At 38.9% G+C, this 18,967-nt stretch overlaps 1 protein-coding gene across 2 annotated transcripts in view; it reads left to right on the top strand.

Moving 5' to 3' along the window:
• Positions 1–18,967, top strand: part of TMEM131 (transmembrane protein 131) — a 177,336-nt gene that overhangs the window by 107,542 nt on the left and 50,827 nt on the right. For both annotated transcript variants that reach the window (XM_050931968.1, XM_050931969.1), the window contains exons 8-18: positions 556–636; positions 2,833–2,983; positions 3,078–3,134; positions 4,372–4,433; positions 10,417–10,525; positions 12,916–13,024; positions 13,780–13,933; positions 14,033–14,203; positions 14,582–14,692; positions 14,786–14,920; positions 16,077–16,181. In XM_050931968.1, the coding sequence (XP_050787925.1) occupies positions 556–636; positions 2,833–2,983; positions 3,078–3,134; positions 4,372–4,433; positions 10,417–10,525; positions 12,916–13,024; positions 13,780–13,933; positions 14,033–14,203; positions 14,582–14,692; positions 14,786–14,920; positions 16,077–16,181 (1,245 nt within the window). The remainder of the gene's footprint in view (positions 1–555; positions 637–2,832; positions 2,984–3,077; positions 3,135–4,371; positions 4,434–10,416; positions 10,526–12,915; positions 13,025–13,779; positions 13,934–14,032; positions 14,204–14,581; positions 14,693–14,785; positions 14,921–16,076; positions 16,182–18,967) is intronic.

An 18,967-nucleotide genomic window follows, 5' to 3' on the forward strand; every position in this document is an offset into this window, starting at 1 on the left:
TCAATTCTAAAACATTAATAAAAAAGAAAGGGAAAAAGTTTCCTTAAAAATGACTGTTTATTTGTCAAAGACTGCCAAAAGTATTGGAAGTCTGAAAGTACTGAAACTAAAACCAAATTTATTTTCCTCTACTGAAGTTAAATAAATAAATAAAATAGATGTAACTTGTCCTAAACTACCTCATTGTGTGGATGGCTTCTTTTTAAAATTTACAGAAATATCTTCTGAGGGCAAAAGTGTTCTAACATTCAGACATAGGTAATGTTGGAAGTGGTAGCTGTGCCTGGAAGAGAAAACCAATCTTCCAATGATGTGATTTCCGTAAATGCGACACCTTATGCTCTACAAATTCTGACATACATAGATGTAGAAGGTGCCTGTTTCCTGAAGCTTAACACTGTAACTATCTGAAATCAGCAAAATCTAATTTATCAAAATTGGAATAGATCCAACAGACTGTGCTCTTGTGCCTTTGCTGGTCCATTACACTGTTGATTAGATTATAATTTCACATAACTAATGAAAGTTCTTTTTAATATTTATTTTTTGTCATAGGTGGTAGAAATGTATTCAAGTGGAGGTGATCTCCACCTAGAGCTTCCAACAGGTCAACAAGGGGGTACAAAAAAACTGTGGGTGAGTGGTAATATGTTTTCTAACAGGTTCTATATTCATTTTGGTCTGGTGATTTTTGTTCTTGTTCAGCAACCATTTAAAAAGTAGATAAGCATACAAATGATTATTATTAAATTGAAGTCAATGAGAGTTGGGTCAGATACTTATTTAATTGCAGGTATCTACTCATGTTATGTATTTTTCTGAAATGGGAAAAATAGAAAAATATACAGTGATTCATTTTGGGGTCACGATGCCACTTGACCATTGTCATGTATAGGATGTCAAATTATGTATATGACTGTTGCAGGGTGAAAGATTCCCAAAGAAGAACTTCCAAATGTACATCCTTAGTTTATGCATCCATGAGTGAAGGGGTGTACTGTCACTATTCTAGTTCTGGGCTTGATTAATTTCAGAAATACCTTTTTTATAGAAGTGTACTCTACCTTCATTTCTTTTCTACCTCTATTTTGAGATGAGTGGTGCCCTTTTGAAGAAGGGACTGACAGAGGCTTTTATCCTTCAGTAGGAAGTTCTATAGAGAAACCAAAATACATTTCAGCAGCTTAAAGCTACATCTTTAAGATACAAAATGCAACATGTTAGCAATGTATGATTGCAGTGCACAGAGTTTATGGCTATTAAACAGTGTATAAATCACCTTATAATTTTCTTTGCTGTGGCTGACAACCTTTATTATTAAAGGAGAAACATTTCTTCATTGTCTAAGAGAAAAAAACCTGCATGTTGTGTTGAATAAACGCATAAACCTATATTTGGTTATGATGGAAATGTAAGTTTATTGTATGTTGCTTTTGTATTACCCTGTATTCAAGTGATTATTTGTGCTATTAAAAATCTCCTCTTAAATATGAACTCCATCCAATGTGAATACAACAAAATTCCAGTTATGCCTGTATGTCTTTCTGATAAGCGTTGAAAATTTCTTCTGGCCCCTTCTCAGAGTCCCAAGAAAAACTCTGTTGCAAGGCAACCTAAGCCTTCACTCCAACAGAAGAGGGCTGAGGACCTCCTCCTAAGGCTCCACTTTCAGTCCCTCAGTAGCATTGCTAGAGATCAGCATGTGGCACTGTAGAGGGGTTTGGCCCTCTCTGGGGCGGCGGGGAACCACACTGCCTCACTACTTCCTTTAAGTTGTGACAGGGAATTAGCCTGGCCGTGGGAGTCTCTCGCCGCGGCAGCAGGAGAGGCATATCACAGTTATTCACTCCCTGTCAGCAGGCAGTAGTGAGTCACGGGCTCACTGTTATATAATGAGCAGGCCCTGGGTCAGGGTGGGGCAGCAAAGAGTCAATGGCTCAGGCTCTCAGACAGGCAAGGCAGGTAAACAGCAAGTCCAGACTCTTGGCTCCGAAGGACCTGGGAGAGGGGGGACGCAGGCCCACCCACTCCACTGCATCCCAGCCTGGAGCCTTACCAGCAGCAGAAGGCCTGCTGCTGAGTCAGTGGGGATCCTGGCCACAACACACTGGCATAGGCTCTGGCAGTGCTGCAGCCAGATTAGGGTTGGCTGCCCCTGGGCTACTTCCTAAGTCCCCCTTATAGGTACCTGGGTCTGGACGGTGTCCTCCAAGGGGTCAAGCACCATGGGCTCCTCAGGGTAACTGGCAAAGGGCAGGCTTGGCAACTCCTCTCGGTAACTTGCACGGGGCAGGCTTGACAGCCCCTCGGGGCTCTGGTTGGCATCAGGCATTGGCAGATCAGGCTAGTCTTCAGGTCAGCAGCTGATTGCTGGGATCTACCAACCAGGCATCTGGTCTCTCCAGCGGCTGTTCCTCTAGTAAGCTCTGGGGCTGGGCTTTCATACTTCCTGTCCTAGGCCTTGACCTCTGGGGGCGGGCTCAGGATTGGTGGGCTCCACCCATTTGGGTGTCCTGAGAGGCTTGTCCCTCTCCAGGGTGGCGGGGAACCACACCACCTCACTACAGGCACGCTTTTCCTCGGGCCAAACATGCTGACGCAGAAATCTGAATGTATCTTGTATTGTGCTATCGGTAGATTGTTAGCTAGCCCTTCTTTTCTTTTTTATAAATATGCAATTATTATCCACTCCAATATACTGCTAATTCTTTTTAGAGTATTGTCTATGCATAAAAATGACACCAAATATTCTGAATTTTTTTTAACAGTATATGTTTGTTGCAGCCTTATTGGAGCTACTGCATTCTTATTTGTGTCTGATTATTTCAAAAGGAAATTCCCCCCTATGAAACAAAGGGAGTGATGAGAGCCAGCTTTTCTTCAAGAGAAGCAGATAATCATACAGCCTTCATTAGAATAAAAACAAATGCCTCAGACAACACAAAATTTATCATTCTTCCTGTTGAAGTAGAGGTTACAACAGGTTTGTAGGAAAATGCAGTATTCAAAATATTCAGTTTATATTGCTATACTAGAATAAGAAAATATTAATGGTTTTCCTTTTCTTTTTTGTAAAGCTCCAGGAATCTATTCATCAACAGAAATGCTAGATTTTGGTACACTACGAACACAAGGTAAATTGTACTTAGGGTTTCTCATTCTAGGTTTTAAAAATTAAATCTCACCCCCAAAAAATAAGATTGTAGAAAATATGCATAGAAAATTCCTAGCTCTCCATTAATGAAAATTATTTGTGGAGGGGAATGGTGAACCCCAAAGATCCTCCTATCTCTGCTGAGCTCAATTTGTGATTGTCTTCACAGGCGGTTTTTTTAATGTAATTAAAGGAAAATGACTTTTAAAATGCCATTTAAAACTGATCTTTTCCTCCTAATAATAAATATTCCAAAATGTAGTAAAAAAAAAAAAGAAATACTTATCAGATAAAATATGAAACTAAAACCAAAAAAATAACTTGGGTCTGATTTTCCAAGATGGATGGAAGTGATTGCAGATGCCAAGCTCATGTGCAAAAATGTTATCAGTGCATGCAAATAACCAGTTAAATATGTGGCTATATGCAAATAATTTGTATGCACAATTATAATACTGATGGTATCATGGACAAATTAGGCTGACACAGTTGCGCACACCTAACTCTGAGAACTAGGTCCATACGGCTTATTTCCTTAACTTTTGAGTGAGGTTTTTGTTTTTTAGGTGACTTAAGAGTTTTGGAACATTGTACACAAATGTTAGACTATATTCTAATTTAGAGGTTTTCAATCATTTGTTCACCTCAATTTTTTTTTCAAAAGAACATGTAGACCCCTTTGGAAATCTTACACATAGTCTGCACCCTAAGGGGTCCGCAGACCACAGGTTAAAAACTACTTTTCTAATTTCATTAAATTTGCTGTTCTGATTTAATCTTCATTCATTGAAATATTGGTCAATTACATGATTATGAAATCTTGGCACAAGTGTTTTTATAGTTAGAAATTAAATGTGAACAGAAAATCTGTTAATCTTCAATATGTGCGTCAGAGAAAGTAATATATCGGTGTCAGTTTTGTGAGATGGTAATAACTTGCAACTTTGATAAAAGAAAAAATCCATCTATGGTGAATATGAAAAGACAGAACTAGTGGTTGTGTTGTGTTTTTGTTGTTTGGCTTTGTTGCTTTGTTTTTTTAGAGTGGGTGATGTTGCTTCTGAAATAACCAATTTCTGACTGGTTGAACTGTTTTTAAAGTTTCATATTGAATAGTGTTTAATTTGTGCAGAAATCTGGTTGGAACAGATTGCTTTTTGTATGATGGATTATACAGTAGTATGACCTGATAATTAATTTGTATTTGTTTTTAACAGACATGCCAAAAATTTTAAATCTACATTTATTAAATTCAGGAACAAAGGATGTACCAATTACAGTAAGTTTTTTATTTCCTTTTAATGTCACACGTTTTGTTTAGTTTTATGAAGGGAAGAAGACTGTGTCCAAACTTTAAATCATTGACATTAACATGATATAGTCCACTAAGTGGTGGTCAAGGTTGAATTCTAGGAAACCTACTTTTTCTTTTCCCTGAATTGGTATCCCAAGCTTCTAAACAGTCCAGTGGCTTATTACCAAGATAGCTTGATGTCTTTCTGACATGGATTCTAGAAATTGCAATGTTGCACTTAATTTCATATGTTTTTACCTTCATTCTCAGTTCAAACTGCCTGCCTGCCTACCTTAGTCGTATTAAAGCTGTACATCTTGAGGTTGCATATATAATTCTTTGGCTTCTTGAAGCTTCTCCTCTCACCAGTTAATAAGCTGCAGTAGGTCTAGCAGGACAGATAATGAAGGGGTTAACTCTGCCATACTCCTATCCCCTCACCAGCCCCAGTGGAAGCCTCTGGGCCCTGTGGGCACCTCTACACTCTCACTCTGTGTGGCAAAATAGCTATCAACAGAAGCCTACAGAAAGCCCCTTGAAGCTTCTACACTTTTTAGTTTGCCAACAGCAGCTTTCAGCATGAGGGGCAAGTCCTCAGGGCTTTCCATCTTCCTCTCCTCACAGTGTTGTGCTGTCTGGAGTTTTGCAATTTTTCTGCATTTGCTGTTTTGCCATTTGGTTGTTGGCCCTATCTTCATCCTGCCTCTGTCCTACCATCACTACCCTTCTGTTGCCTGGTTTCTCTTCCTGCCTTCTGTGCTACTCACTTTCCTTCCCTCTCTCCCTCTGCTGTTTCTTCCACCTCTCCCCAGTCTTTTAACCCTACAATCACACCTCTTCCCACCACTTTCCACCCCCATTTGAACCCCACAGAGGGCCCCTATAAACAACCAATACAAGGTCTAATACCAAAGCTAAAAACATACATCCATCAAGATCTGTGTGTAATATTCTTTGAGCAATCACATTTTGTTCTCATTACTTCTGTCATCACCCTCACCCCATCTCTGCCTTTTTTCTTTTTCCCTTTTGAATTGTCCATTTGTTTTGTGGGGGCAGGAACTGTTCATTTTGTGGTCTGTAAAGTATCTAGCACAATTCATGAATGCAATGTACGTTATTTTGCTAGTGATACCAGTTGTTTGAATCTAAATATGGTGCTGAGTCACTACCTTCTTCATGCATCTCCAGAAAAGGTCCATCTATTTGTGAGGTTGTGGTATCTGCATAAGTGTAGCTTTATAGCTTGTTCTTGGTCATTAGGAAACTATTTTATTATTTCATTTTGCAGGTTGTTATAAACCAGATGAGAGTGTATGTCACTTTCTTACACATTAACAAGTGCTTTTTTGGCTCTATGCTAGCTTAAAAGTGTCTACTTTTACAAGCTGTTACCATTGCAAGAATAAATGTTTTAGCACTTTGATAAGTATGAGAGATGTTTTTCGAGGTTTTGAACAGGGAGTTATACGTTTTGATTTGCATCTAATTCCTTGGACATAACCTGAGATCTTTTTATTCAAAAGAATCAACTACTGTATTGGTGTGATATTTATGAACTATACCCCTTCTAGCATTTCAGACGTGGCTTGAATTTCTATTACCTTGCCAGTCAAACTGATTCCAGAGCCGCTAGTATGGGTATGGGTTCTTTCCTTAAACTTCTGTGAATGGGGCTCCTCCTAGAACAGTTTAAGACATATACTGTTGGCCTTCTGGAGCTTTTGTTCCTTGCTTGTGACCTGCTTTGGAACATATCTGTCACAAATTTTATTTTAATGTCATGAGAAAAGACAGTGTCTATATTTAGCATACATCTAAGCTGGCTGCTATTGAAGAGAAGTATCTGCAGGTTATCCATGTATACCCCAATAGTATTGTAGCCAAAGTTACTATATTCTTTCTTTCTTGTGTGTACATAGCCAGGCCAATTGAACATATTACCTGGTGTTAGAAGCCTATAGAAAACGAAACACAAAATCACTGACTCATTCTGAATTCTGTGGCTGTTCAAAGAATTTACTTTAAATTTTTACTCTGGAGAGAATCATGTTTACTTTCCTGTTGGCTGGATAATATTTAGCAACCTTTTAGTGGTTCAACTGTGTGACAGTGTCAGAATGTTACTGAAAATTTGTCATTGGTTATTTTTTGTCTGTTTGTGTTCTAGAATGAACACTTAACAGTTCTGTAGCTTGGTAAATTTCTTTGTTAAACACATTTGGTTGCTAGATCAGAACTTTGCTCCTATTGGCACAGCAGATACTAGTACAGACATGCTGCTCTCCCTGCATAAGTGCTTGGAAAGTTGTGCTGTTTAGTAAGGGGAGTTTCATGCATGTGGGGAGAGCTGCATACGAAAGCTGAGATCCATCATAGGAATATGAGAGCACAGTATACCTACCAAGGCATATAACCCTTATCACTTGCCCAGTGCTTCATGCAGAAATGACTATTTTTCTCCTTTCCACTCTGTATGAGAGATACGTGATTCATCTATAGGTGGTTTTGTTTGTGTGTTTTATTATTTGGGGCAAGGGGTGAGAGACAAAATTGAGGGGAAGCTAAGTTAAGGAAATGCTTTCTTAAAAGTTAGCCATTCTGGGTGTTATGTGGTAAGGTTTCAGTTTCTGTGAAAATTGGCAAGTTTATGCCCCCCTCTAGATTGAGTATTCAGTCCAGGGTTTAGCTGTCTGTTTTTGAGTCTCATTAACAGAAGGTAGAGGGAAGAAGAGAAGAAGGAATCTTCCAGTTCTTTCACCATAACTATGCTATGGCTTCATTATTCACACTCCCAAGAAGGTATAGAAGGTTTAAGTTTTCAAATATGCTGTTACCTATTGATTGGGCACACAGAAAAAGTGAGTGTCGTTTAGTTAAGCTGGGTTGGTAAGTTGGAACATCAGCATGGAAGTCTGAGAGCAACAGTCCATGGCAGATCTAAATGTTGTGTAGTTGGCTACTTGAAACTCTCCCTTTTTCCTTGTGTGGTGATATGGCAGTTGCTGGTTTACATAGGCAGGCTGGGCTGATGGCCCAACATTCATTCTTGGTGAGAGTTCTTCAGATTTGGAATGTCATTCCTATGCCTTCCTGTTTGGGTGCAGATTTAGTGACTTTCTAGGAACACTAAAAGAAACTTGTTTTCTAAGGTGGTATTTGGATGAGCGTTTTTATTTGGGGGGAAATGAGATTTTGTTTTAGATTTAAGAAGGTCTTTGAGGTGGTTGGTTGTTCCTTAATCTCTCTAATTTGAATTAATTTGCTTTTAAATGTTTTAATCCATGTGGAGAATTTGAGAGCTACAAATGAAAACAATTAAGGAATTTTGGACAGCAACAGAATTTAGTAATACAAAGATTAATTCCTTTTTAATGAGTTTTAGCCACAAGGTAAACATTTTGAGGAGTCCACCTGCAGAACTTTGGTGCACCACTGATGTTGAGTTACATGCATTTCTAAAATTTCCTACTTTCCTGACAGAACTACGTAAAGAATCTTGTATATAGAATGAACTGGCCCTTTTAAATATTTCCGAACTTTAATTGCTGGATATAACTTCTATAATTTTCAACTTTGGCTATTAAGGAACAGATAAAAGTGAGTGTGCCTCAATCAATTGAATATACAAGAGCCATTAAAAATTGTTATCCATTGCTTTAGGGGAGGTACAAATGGCCATAAAATGTGAGTTCTGTGCTTGTTTACAACACCTTCAAAGGTTTTTTATTTTGCAACACACACAGTCCTCTCCAGTATCAGAGGGTAGCCGTGTTAGTCTGGATCTGTAAAAGCAGCAAAGAATCCTGTGGCACCTTATAGACTAAGAGACGTTTTGGAGCATGAGCTTTCGTGGGTGAATACCCACTTCCTCAGATGCATGTAATGGAAATATCCAGGGGCAGTTGTATATATGTGTGCTAGCAAGCAAGCTAGAGATAATGAGATCAGTTCAATCAGGGAAGATGAGGCCCTGTTCTAGCAGTTGAGGTGTGAAAACCAAGAGAGGAGAAACTGGTTCTGTAATTGGCAAGCCATTCACAGTCTTTGTTCAATCCTGAGCTGATGGTGTCAAATTTGCATCTGCCCTGTTCTAGCAGTTGAGGTGTGAAAACCAAGAGAGGAGAAACTGGTTCTGTAATTGGCAAGCCATTCACAGTCTTTGTTCAATCCTGAGCTGATGGTGTCAAATTTGCATCTGCAAATTTGACACCATCAGCTCAGGATTGAACAAAGACTGTGAATGGCTTGCCAATTACAGAACCAGTTTCTCCTCTCTTGGTTTTCACACCTCAACTGCTAGAACAGGGCCTCATCTTCCCTGATTGAACTGATCTCATTATCTCTAGCTTGCTTGCTAGCACACATATATACAACTGCCCCTGGATATTTCCATTACATGCATCTGAGGAAGTGGGTATTCACCCACGAAAGCTCATGCTCCAAAACGTCTGTTAGTCTATAAGGTGCCACAGGATTCTTTGCTGCTTTTACAGTCCTCTCCAGGGAGCTGGTAATTATGTGATTTATAAATAGACCCTTCAAGGTGTCATCTACACTACACCAGAGCATGTTTGACCATAAATCCCGGTACCCCTTAATCCAAAGACACACATCTCTTCCACTTAACTGATAGAGACTGTTTGTTAACTGTACAGTAGAACCTAAGATATATGAGCACCTGGGGAATGGAGTTGTTCATAACTCTGAACAAAACACTGATTGTTCTTTGAAAAGTTTACAACTGAACATTTACTTATTACAGCTTTGAAACTTTACTATGCAGAAGAAAAATGCTGCTTTCCCTTTATTTTTTTTAGTAGTTTACATTTAAACACAGTCCTGTACCGTGTTTATTTTTGTTTTTTGGTTTTTGTCTCTGCTGCTGCCAGATTGCATACTTCCGGCTGCAAATGAGGTGTGTGATTGACTGGTCAGTTCATAACTCTAGTGTTTGTAACTCTGAAGTTCTACTGTAGTAGTGTTAGTTGGGCTGATTGCATCTGGAAACCAGCCACTCAGGGGCATCAAATCTGGTTTGGATAGGTCTGAATAACTCATCTAGCAGAAAGCAATAATATAGATATACAAAATTTTAGAAATTGGCTTCTTTAGATGAAGAAAATCCCAGCAACTTTTATTAAATAACATTGTGCTGATATATTCAAGATCCCGAACTACTCTGTTGTATGACCATTGGGACCTCTGCGAATAAGCTGTGGCTAATCACAGTGACAGAATGACTTCCTAACCATGTTCATTGACTATTTCACAACTCTAATACCATTTCCACTCACTTTAGAACATTAAAATGCTGTTGGAATCTGAAAAGTGACCCTGTAAAATTGTAGAATTCCATGTGTAGTATCTGACGTGACAAATTTTTCAGTATACAAGCAACATTTTTTTTCTTACTGCCAGCTCTGCAAATTCAACCTACACTCTGAGTCAAGCTGGGATCATTGCCTTGTGAATCCTCAAATGGCACAACCTTTATTGATGAACTTTAAATACTTAACAGTTCCGTTGATGTGTGAACCAAAAAAGAAGCTAGTTTTCTTCTGTAGGTGTATTAGCTCTGCAGCATTAGCAACAGTAGAAAGTAGTAAAATCTTAACTATTATAAAAGTAAGATAAAACTCACTGCCTGTGTGTATTGTATCATTTTTTACATAGACACTATTTTCCCCAAAACCAGAGTTGGATTCACCTAATACTGTTAGTGGAAAGTTCTGTATTACCCACTTCACTGGATGTTAACTTGACTAATTCAGAGTCCTTTGACAGGTTCCCAAGCCTCTTAATCTTACAATGCTGTCTTCATTATAATGAATATAAAACTGTAAAAAAGCTGCAAATGCTGTTCCCCTGATCGTTTGGAAAAATACAAAAAGCTGTGCACTGTTTTGGTGGTGGTTTGTAAATTTTTAGCAAATTAACTGTTTAATATTTTGGCTTCTGTTTGCAGAGTGTTCGACCCACACCACAAAATGAAGCTATAACAGTACACTTTAAGCCAGTTACATTAAAAGCTTCTGAGAGTAAATATACCAAAGTTGCAAGCATTAGTTTTGATGGTAAGTATTTTTTTTCTTTCTTTGTAGAAATTTTAAAATATTTCTAAAGTGCTACTGAAATCTCATGGAAAATCTGAAAAATACTTCTTTGGAAAAATGTATGTTCCGTGCCATATTTCTAGGGAAAGTGAGTAATTCCTTCTCATGTCAGAATTTTGTTGATTCATGTGACTTCAAAACTGGTTTCTTTGGAAATAATTATGGCATGTAAAACTGTAAACTAATCGTTTGAGTTAGTAGCAGGAATAGATGAATTCTAAAGTACTCCATCTTGTAAACATTTAAAAAAAAATGGAATAGCAAAATTACTTGGCTGCATAAGCAGAATTGTTTGTAGAATATATCAGTTTTTAGTTGACTGTTAAAGCAACAAAGAGCCTGTAGCACCTTAGACTAACAGACGTATTGGAGCACAAGCTTTTGTGGATGAATACTCACTTCGTCAGATGCATGTTTATTAAAGGTAAAACTGAATTGTTGATGGTAAAAATTAGGTATTTATAAATTTCAGGAAAGCAGATACTTTCCTTACACTTTAGTAATAGAAATTTGAACAAGATGTATCATTTCTTGGATCTTCAGTATTTTCCAACATCAGATCAGAAAACTTTTTCAATTTGGGGCAATCCCAGAAGATATGAAAATAATTCCATATACCATAGAATGCTCTCCAGCATTCTGCTGTGAATTTTAAGTCTATTTTCTTGTGAAACATTGGTGTGCAAAATAGAACTTCCATTGGTATTGTTTCTATTAGGGAGAGCACATACTGCTCACAATGGCTATCACTTCTATCTCTTTTGGTCATTGGAGAGACTTGGTGGTTCATTTCCTTTTCCAGCCTAACCTCATGTGGTCAATATTACCCTGCAATTTTATTGGAAAAAGTGCATAAAACATACCTGTTTTCTACAAAAGCTTTTGAGTTATCAGAATAAGTGTTTGACACATCCGCAAGTTATTACAGTAAAAATATTACAGGGTGTAGTACGTCTCTCAGGCTGAAATGACTCAGAATGGAGGGTTGTGTGTTCGGATATCGTTCATTTTGAGATGAACCAAGATAAAATGTTGGGAGACTCCCCAAGTGAATTACGATCATTGCAACTTTTAAGAGCCTAATATTAAACTTTTGTAAGAAGACAGTGAAATAAGAAGTTAGGACACAAATTCTAGACTTGCCAAATACCCCCAGCTTGAGGAAAGGATTTGTCCAGATTTAGAAATTTGAAGAAAAAGCAGATTATTAAGACTGAGATCAAATGAGTGTGGTAGGGCACTTTAAGTTGCGTAATGTGAAGTTGCAGACTCAGCTGGGTTCAACATTCTGTCTAATAGACCATTTGCAGCATTTAAGTGGTTCGCTGATGGGTTGGCTTAATGAAGAGGACCTATTCTGAACATTTTTTCTGATTTTACTCCCCTAATATATGAAAGTGGTAGGTGTTTGTGGCTTCCACCAGCCAATATTCATGACTTCATTAACTGCTTTCTTGTGGTGTTTCTACAAGCATGATGTTCTGCTTGCTGAGAGACCTTGGGAACAACTTGTTTCAGCTTGTACTACGTCTGAGTCCTTGCAACCACTGTGGTTTTGCTCATTTCTATAGTCTTCCAAGTTAAAACGTCCAGGGTTTTTTTTTCCCTTCCTTATTAAATAATACTGGATCCCTGTGACTCTTATTTGAGGTTTATTCCATGCCACTCCCTGAAACTTTCCTTAGGGGAAAGATTCAGTTTCCTCCCCCATCATAACCTTATCTCACAAATAGCTTTCTCTTGTTCACATTTATTTTCCTTGCCACCTGATAGAGTAACTTTTTGGCTAATTCTTTATCTACTTCAGTAAGGCTCAAATTGGGACTTAATTTTGTTGCACTCTGCTCCTAATAACTACTGGTCTGAGAGTTTGGACTGAGTATTTTTTTTTTTAAATCACTGCTAAACATCAAGTACGATTGTTTGCCTAAAAATATTCAGTCTTAAGAATCTCTCCCGCTCCACCATATGCAGCCTATTGATACTTTCTATTAAAGAAGACATTTACTAGTATCTCATCTAGTAGCAGCAAATAATCTTGAAGCAGTTCTTTAGAATAAGGAATGTGAAGGTGGAGGTCTCATGATTTTTAAATAACTGTGCCCTGGTCTATTGGTGACTAAGGTACCCATCTTCCTATGATATAAAGAAAAAAATTACAGCTTTAGTATTTTATGTATAAATCAGGTGAGAAAAATGATCCTATTACTGGTTTGCAGAAGTTAACTTTTAATGGCAGCTTTAATTGCTTAACAATTAAATTTTAAGAATAAAGAATAGCTATTGATTTACTATTTTATGTAAATAAAGTGATCACAGAACCTATTTTATTCTTTGTCGTACATGTGCAGCATCAAAAGCAAAAAGACATTCTCAGTCTTCTGGAAAAATAACTGTTAAAGCAAAAGAGAAGAGTTATTCAAAACTTGAAATTCCCTATCAAGCAGAAATATTAGATGGGTAAGTCTGTATAAACTGAGTGCTGATTAAAAATTAAACACCGAGAATCAGATGCTTTTCTTTTATTGTGTTTTGTGGAATAAGGTGTTGCTCATGTACTCTTAACTACGGAGTTCTTCCAATAGCACAGGTGCTGGTTCTAATTTTTTGCTTTCTTGGGATAGCAGATGAGCTAGTATCAGAGGGGTAGCCGTGTTAGTCTGGATCTGTAAAAGCAGCAAAGAATCCTGTGGCACCTTATAGACTAACAGACGTTTTGGAGCATGAGCTTTCGTGGGGGAATACCCACTTCGTCAGATGCATGTCTCATGCACGTCTCATGCATCTGACGAAGTGGGTATTCACCCACGAAAGCTCATGCTCCAAAACGTCTGTTAGTCTGTAAGGTGCCACAGGATTCTTTGCTGCTTTTACAGATGAGCTAGTGGTACTCAGTAATACATAAGCAAATTTCAAGATTTGAACACTCAGTGGCTTTCATGAGTCATTTACCTAAGTGGCTTATGCTACACATGTCATATTTTCCAAATGTAAACTTATATCACTTGCTCTTCTATTTGAAAACATTGGAACAATCACTGTTTTGTGCTTAGATTGCCCTGCCACTGTAGCCTGAAGCAAGGGTAGAGAGTATACACTGGGAGAGCCATCCCTTTTGCCTGAATTGACTGCTTTTAGTCTTTGGAGGTAAAGAGCACAGGAGATTATTTTTGAGGAAAATCTGAAGTTTTTGATACATTTTTCTTTTTAAATAGATATTTAGGATTTGATCATGCTGCCACAATGTTTCACATCCGGGACAGTTCTGCTGACTCTGTGGAAAGGCCAATCTATCTTACAAATACATTCAGTTTTGCAGTCCTCATTCATGATGTTGTGTTACCAGAAGAAGTAAAAACAATGTTTAAAGTAAGCCCAATTCCAATGAAAGTTTTACCTTATATTAAATATTTAATAAACTGTATTATATTAAATTTTAACTTTGGTGTTATTTCTTCACTAATTTAGGTCCAGAACTTCAGCAAACCAGTCTTGATCCCACCTAGTGAATCCATATATATTTTCACACTTTATTTTATGCCTTCCACATCATCTGTTCATGTAGATAACAGTATTTTACTTATCACCAACGCTTCTAAATTTCAATTGCCTGTGCGAGCATACACAGGTTTTTTAGATGTAAGTATTTATTTTTCCTTGAAATTTCGCTCTAGATCAAAGAATACTAATTTTGATTTCCTTGGACTTTCTCCATGGTACCTGTTCGACTCCTTTGTGATTTAAAACAAAAAAGCAAAGTAAATTTTGCTGCCCCTTTCCCCGTGACATTCTCAAAGTACTAAATAATTGGTCAGAGATTGGTTTAATGTGGTGAGTTTTTCCCCGTTTTTTCCATTTCTCAGTTATGTGGTTTGTTTGTTTGGTTCATGGATAGAATAAAGCATAGTCCCAAATTTTTAATGCTTTCACTTATTAATTAATTTGCTAGTGAACTCTGATTTTGAATGTACTGTGTATTTTTAAGTGCAGCTATAATGCCTTTCGTAATCTCTCTAGTACTTTGTATTACCCCCCAAACTCGAGGAACGTTTCATAGATTTTGGCATATTGAGTGCAACAGAAACTACTAGCATTTTATTTGCAATCATCAACAGTAATCCCATTGAGGTAAGAATCAACATATTTTAAATTCCTGTTTGTTGTAGTAAATTTCTGCATCTATGTCATTGCTGAGATTGTCATCTTTTTGTCTTTTTTAAGCTGTCTATAAAAAACTGGCATGTTATGGGGGATGGCTTGACAATAGAACTCCTGGTTACTGAAAAAGGCAATATAACCACAATAATTGCAAACCTTCCAGAATTAGAAAATGCCAGTGTATCTGATCAATCTTCAGTAAGTAAACTCTTCTTCTTGAGTCCTTAGTTAAAAGCTGCTTATAGCACATTGCTACATTATTTATCATCCCTTATCAATGAATGACGTAAGTATAACTTTGTCATGAAGATATTCACAGGATAAGGAACAAGGTAGCATGTTTTGAATAGAAGGTAAAATAAATTTGTTCATATGTGGGGTAGTTGTAGCCTAAGGGTACACTTGAAGGATTGGTGAGTTTCTATAATAAAATGTTCAGAAAGCTGAATCTTGGTATACATGCTTCCTGGGTCATTGCATAGTAGTCATTTCCCTGGTCACTTTCTAGAGCTGAATGAACTTTGAACTAATCATTCATAACAGCTGCTCGGGGAAGTGAAAGTGATTGAAGCAGATAGCAGCAGGTTTCACTCTACTTTCCTCAGCTGCTCTTATGAAATATGAGTGGTACATATGAAGATACAAAGATGGGCTCAACTTGTGAGTTTCTTTGTTTACAGAATGTTCCCACTGCAACCTTTATGGGTCTTTGTCCAGCTAGCTGGAAGAAAAGGGGCATTGCCCCTTTAAGGTCTCCCTTGCAGTAGGTGGAGAGAAAGGAATAAAGTCATGGCCTAATTAAACCAAATCCATGGCTTCCTGGCTTTCTTCTGGTGTAGATGGACAATGGGCATTATAATGTTTATATTTTATTTGTATAGGCAGCTTGCAGGGATTGACTGTTAACCCAATATCACTGATGCTGCTCATAGTATTAAATCATAATACCATTGTTAACATTAATGCATGGCAGCCACAAATCCCAAGCTTGGTTCTGCTGTTCTTACCATGGTTAAATAACTCACTTTATTCTCTGCCATGATATATTGTGTCCTGTTTTGGAAAATTAGGTCTTACAAAGAGAAAATTTAGAAACATTAATCTAGGTAACACTGTAAATGTTCATGGTGGTTCGCAAAGAAGTTTTAAAAAACATCTCCCTGGGCTGAGGAATTTACAGTCTAATTTAGACAGAATATTGATTAAGTTGAAAGAAAAATAATTTAAACAGATTCTGTATTGGTATATAGAACTTGCAGTTTATTAGGTGTGTTTCCTATTAATATTTCTGTTTATAATGGAAGAATGTGGCATAAAACATAAATGATTAATTATATATTTCTACCACTTACAGGTAATACTAACATCTGGTTACTATGCTGTGTTTAGAGTAAAACTAATAGCAAAAGAACTTGAAGGAATTCATGATGGAGCCATACAAATAACAACAGATTATGAGGTATACTTATTGCTCACCTAAATGACTGTGGTGCTGCCATAGATGAGATGAGTTAATTGTTATATTTTGGTTATTGTGTAATAAAACATTTTATCCTATTGTGGACTGGTACTTTGTGCTACCTGACTCAGATATTAACTCTGAAAAGCAGTTGCCACATTGGTGCAATAGTTGCTTGCCATAAGTGATGCTGCAAACCACATCAGTAATCAACTGTTAAGTCACAACAGATCCATTGATGGCAATGTCTGGATCCCAGGGGATAGAATACTGTATTAAGCATGTGTTGCAATGAAATACAGTGCTAGTGTATTTGCTTTGAAGGGATTTGAAAAAGGCAAGTTTCGCTCAGCTTTCCACTTTACTTCTGGAATTTCTGTTTCAATCTATTATGTGATGCTTCAAGGCGAGTCCAAGTGAATTGAGGCTCGATGCATACTAAAAGCACCATGGCATGGATCTTTTGACATGATACATTGTGACGCTCTTAATATATCATGTCAGTCATTTGTGTGAAAGCTCACTGTAGCACCTCCTTTTGAGACGTTTAGAATGTGTTATCAGCCCACAATACGGAGTCATGCTGTTGGAGAGAAGTAATAGAAAGTTACTTTACTCGACATCTTTGGTCTTCAGTGCTAATATCCACAAAATAAGGCCTGGTCTACACTACGCGTTTAAACCGATTTTAGCAGCATTAAACCAATTTAACGCTGCACCTGTCCACACAACGAGGCCCTTTATATCGATATAAAGGGCTCTTTTAAACCGGTTCCTGTACTCCTCCCCAATGAGAGGACTAGCGCTGAAATTGGTATTACTATATCGGATTAGAGTTAGTGTGGCCACAAATCGACGGTATTGGCCTCCGGGCGGTATCCCACAGTGCACCATTGTGACCACTCTGGAAAGCAATCTGAACTCGGATGCACTGGCCAGGTAAACAGGAAAAGCCCGCAAACTTTTGAATTTCATTTCCTGTTTGTCCAGCGTGGAGCTCTGATGAGCATGGGTGGCGATGCAATCCCAAATCCCAAAAGAGCTCCAGCATGGGCCGCATGGGAGATACTGGATCTGATCGCCGTATGGGGAGACAAATCTGTTCTATCACAGCTCCGTTACAGAAGACGAAATGAGAAAGCATTTGGAAAAAATCTTCAGGCTACGATAGACAGAGGCCACAGCGCAGTGCTGTGTGACAAGTGTAACGGAAAGCCCAAGAATCAAATGGATGCTCATGGAGGGAGGGAGGAAGGGAGAGGGTACTGAGGACTCCAGCTATCTCACAGTCCCCGCAGTCTCCGAAAAGCATTTGCATTCTTGGTTGAGCTCCCAATGCCTGTAGGGTCAAACACATTGTCCGGGGTGTTTTAGGGTATATGTCGTCAATTTACCCTCTCCCCCTCACCCCCCCCCGTGAAAGAAAAGGGGAAAAAATCATTTCTTGACTTTGTGTCACCCTATGTCTACTGCATGCTGCTGGTAGATGCGGTGCTGCGGCAATGAATAGCAGCATCCTCTCCCCTCCCCTCCCCAGTGGCAGACGGTACAATATGACTGCTATCCATCGTCGTCGTCAGCCCATGAGTGCTCCTGGGTGGCCTCAGGAGAGGTCGGCCGGGGGTGCCTGGGTAAAAATAGGAATGACTCCCGGTCATTCCCGGCAGCTGGTACAGAACGGCTGGTAACCGTCCTCAGCATAGCAACTGGGGACTGAGTTCCATCAGCCCCCCCACTTTCATGTCTAAAGAAAAGATTCTGTACTGCCTGGACTATTATAGCAGCGGGATGCTGGGCTCCTCTCCCCTCCACCGTTTAATGTCCTGCCTGGACTATCATAGCAGCTGGAGGCTGCCTCCCCCTCATTTTATCTCACTTAAAAGTCAGTGTTTCTTATTCCTGCATTCTTTATTACTTCATCACACAAACGGGGGACACTGCCACGGTAGCCCAGAAAGGTTGGGGGAGAAAGGAATCAACAGGTGAGGTTGTTGCAGGGGCATCCCCTGTGAATGGCATGCAGCTCATCATTTATGTGGGATCTGACACAGAGCAGCTGTGCTCTCTGGTTCTCTGATACACTGGTTCTCTAGTAGACTTGCCCCATATTCTAGGCAGGACTGACTCTATTTTTAGATAAACCATAAAGGAGGGATTGACTCAGGGAGTCATTCCCATTTTTGTCTTTGTGCACCCGGCCGACCTCAGCTAAGGCCAGCCAGGAGCACCCAGGACAGCAGCAGACGGTACAGAACGACTGGTAACTGTCTCTGCTACCTTGCAATGGCAAATGAATGCTGCTATGTAGCACTGCAGTACCACCTCTGTCAGCGGCATCCAGTACACATACGGTGACAGTGACAAAAGGCAAAACGGGCTCCATGGTTGCCATGCTATGGCTTCTGCCAGGGCAATCCAGAGAAAAAGGGTGCAAAATGATTGTCTGCCGTTGCTTTCACAGAGGAAGGAATGAGTGACGACATTTACCCAGAATCACCCGCGACACTGTTTTTGCACCAGCATGCATTGGGATCTCAACCCAGAATTCCAATGGGCGGGGGAGACTGTGGGAACTATGGAATAGCTAGAGGATAGCTACTCACAGTGCAACGCTCCGGAAATCAATGCTAGCCTCGGTACATGGACGCACACCGCCGAATTAATGTGCTTAGTGTGGCCGCGTGCCCTCGACTTTATACAATCTGTTTTGCAAAACCGGTTTATGTAAAATCGGAATAATCCGGTAGTGTAGACATACCCTCTGATATATTCTAATCTCTGCAATA

Source organism: Gopherus flavomarginatus, chromosome 1 (genome assembly GCF_025201925.1).
Source record: "Gopherus flavomarginatus isolate rGopFla2 chromosome 1, rGopFla2.mat.asm, whole genome shotgun sequence".
Classification (NCBI taxonomy): Eukaryota; Metazoa; Chordata; order Testudines; family Testudinidae; genus Gopherus; species Gopherus flavomarginatus.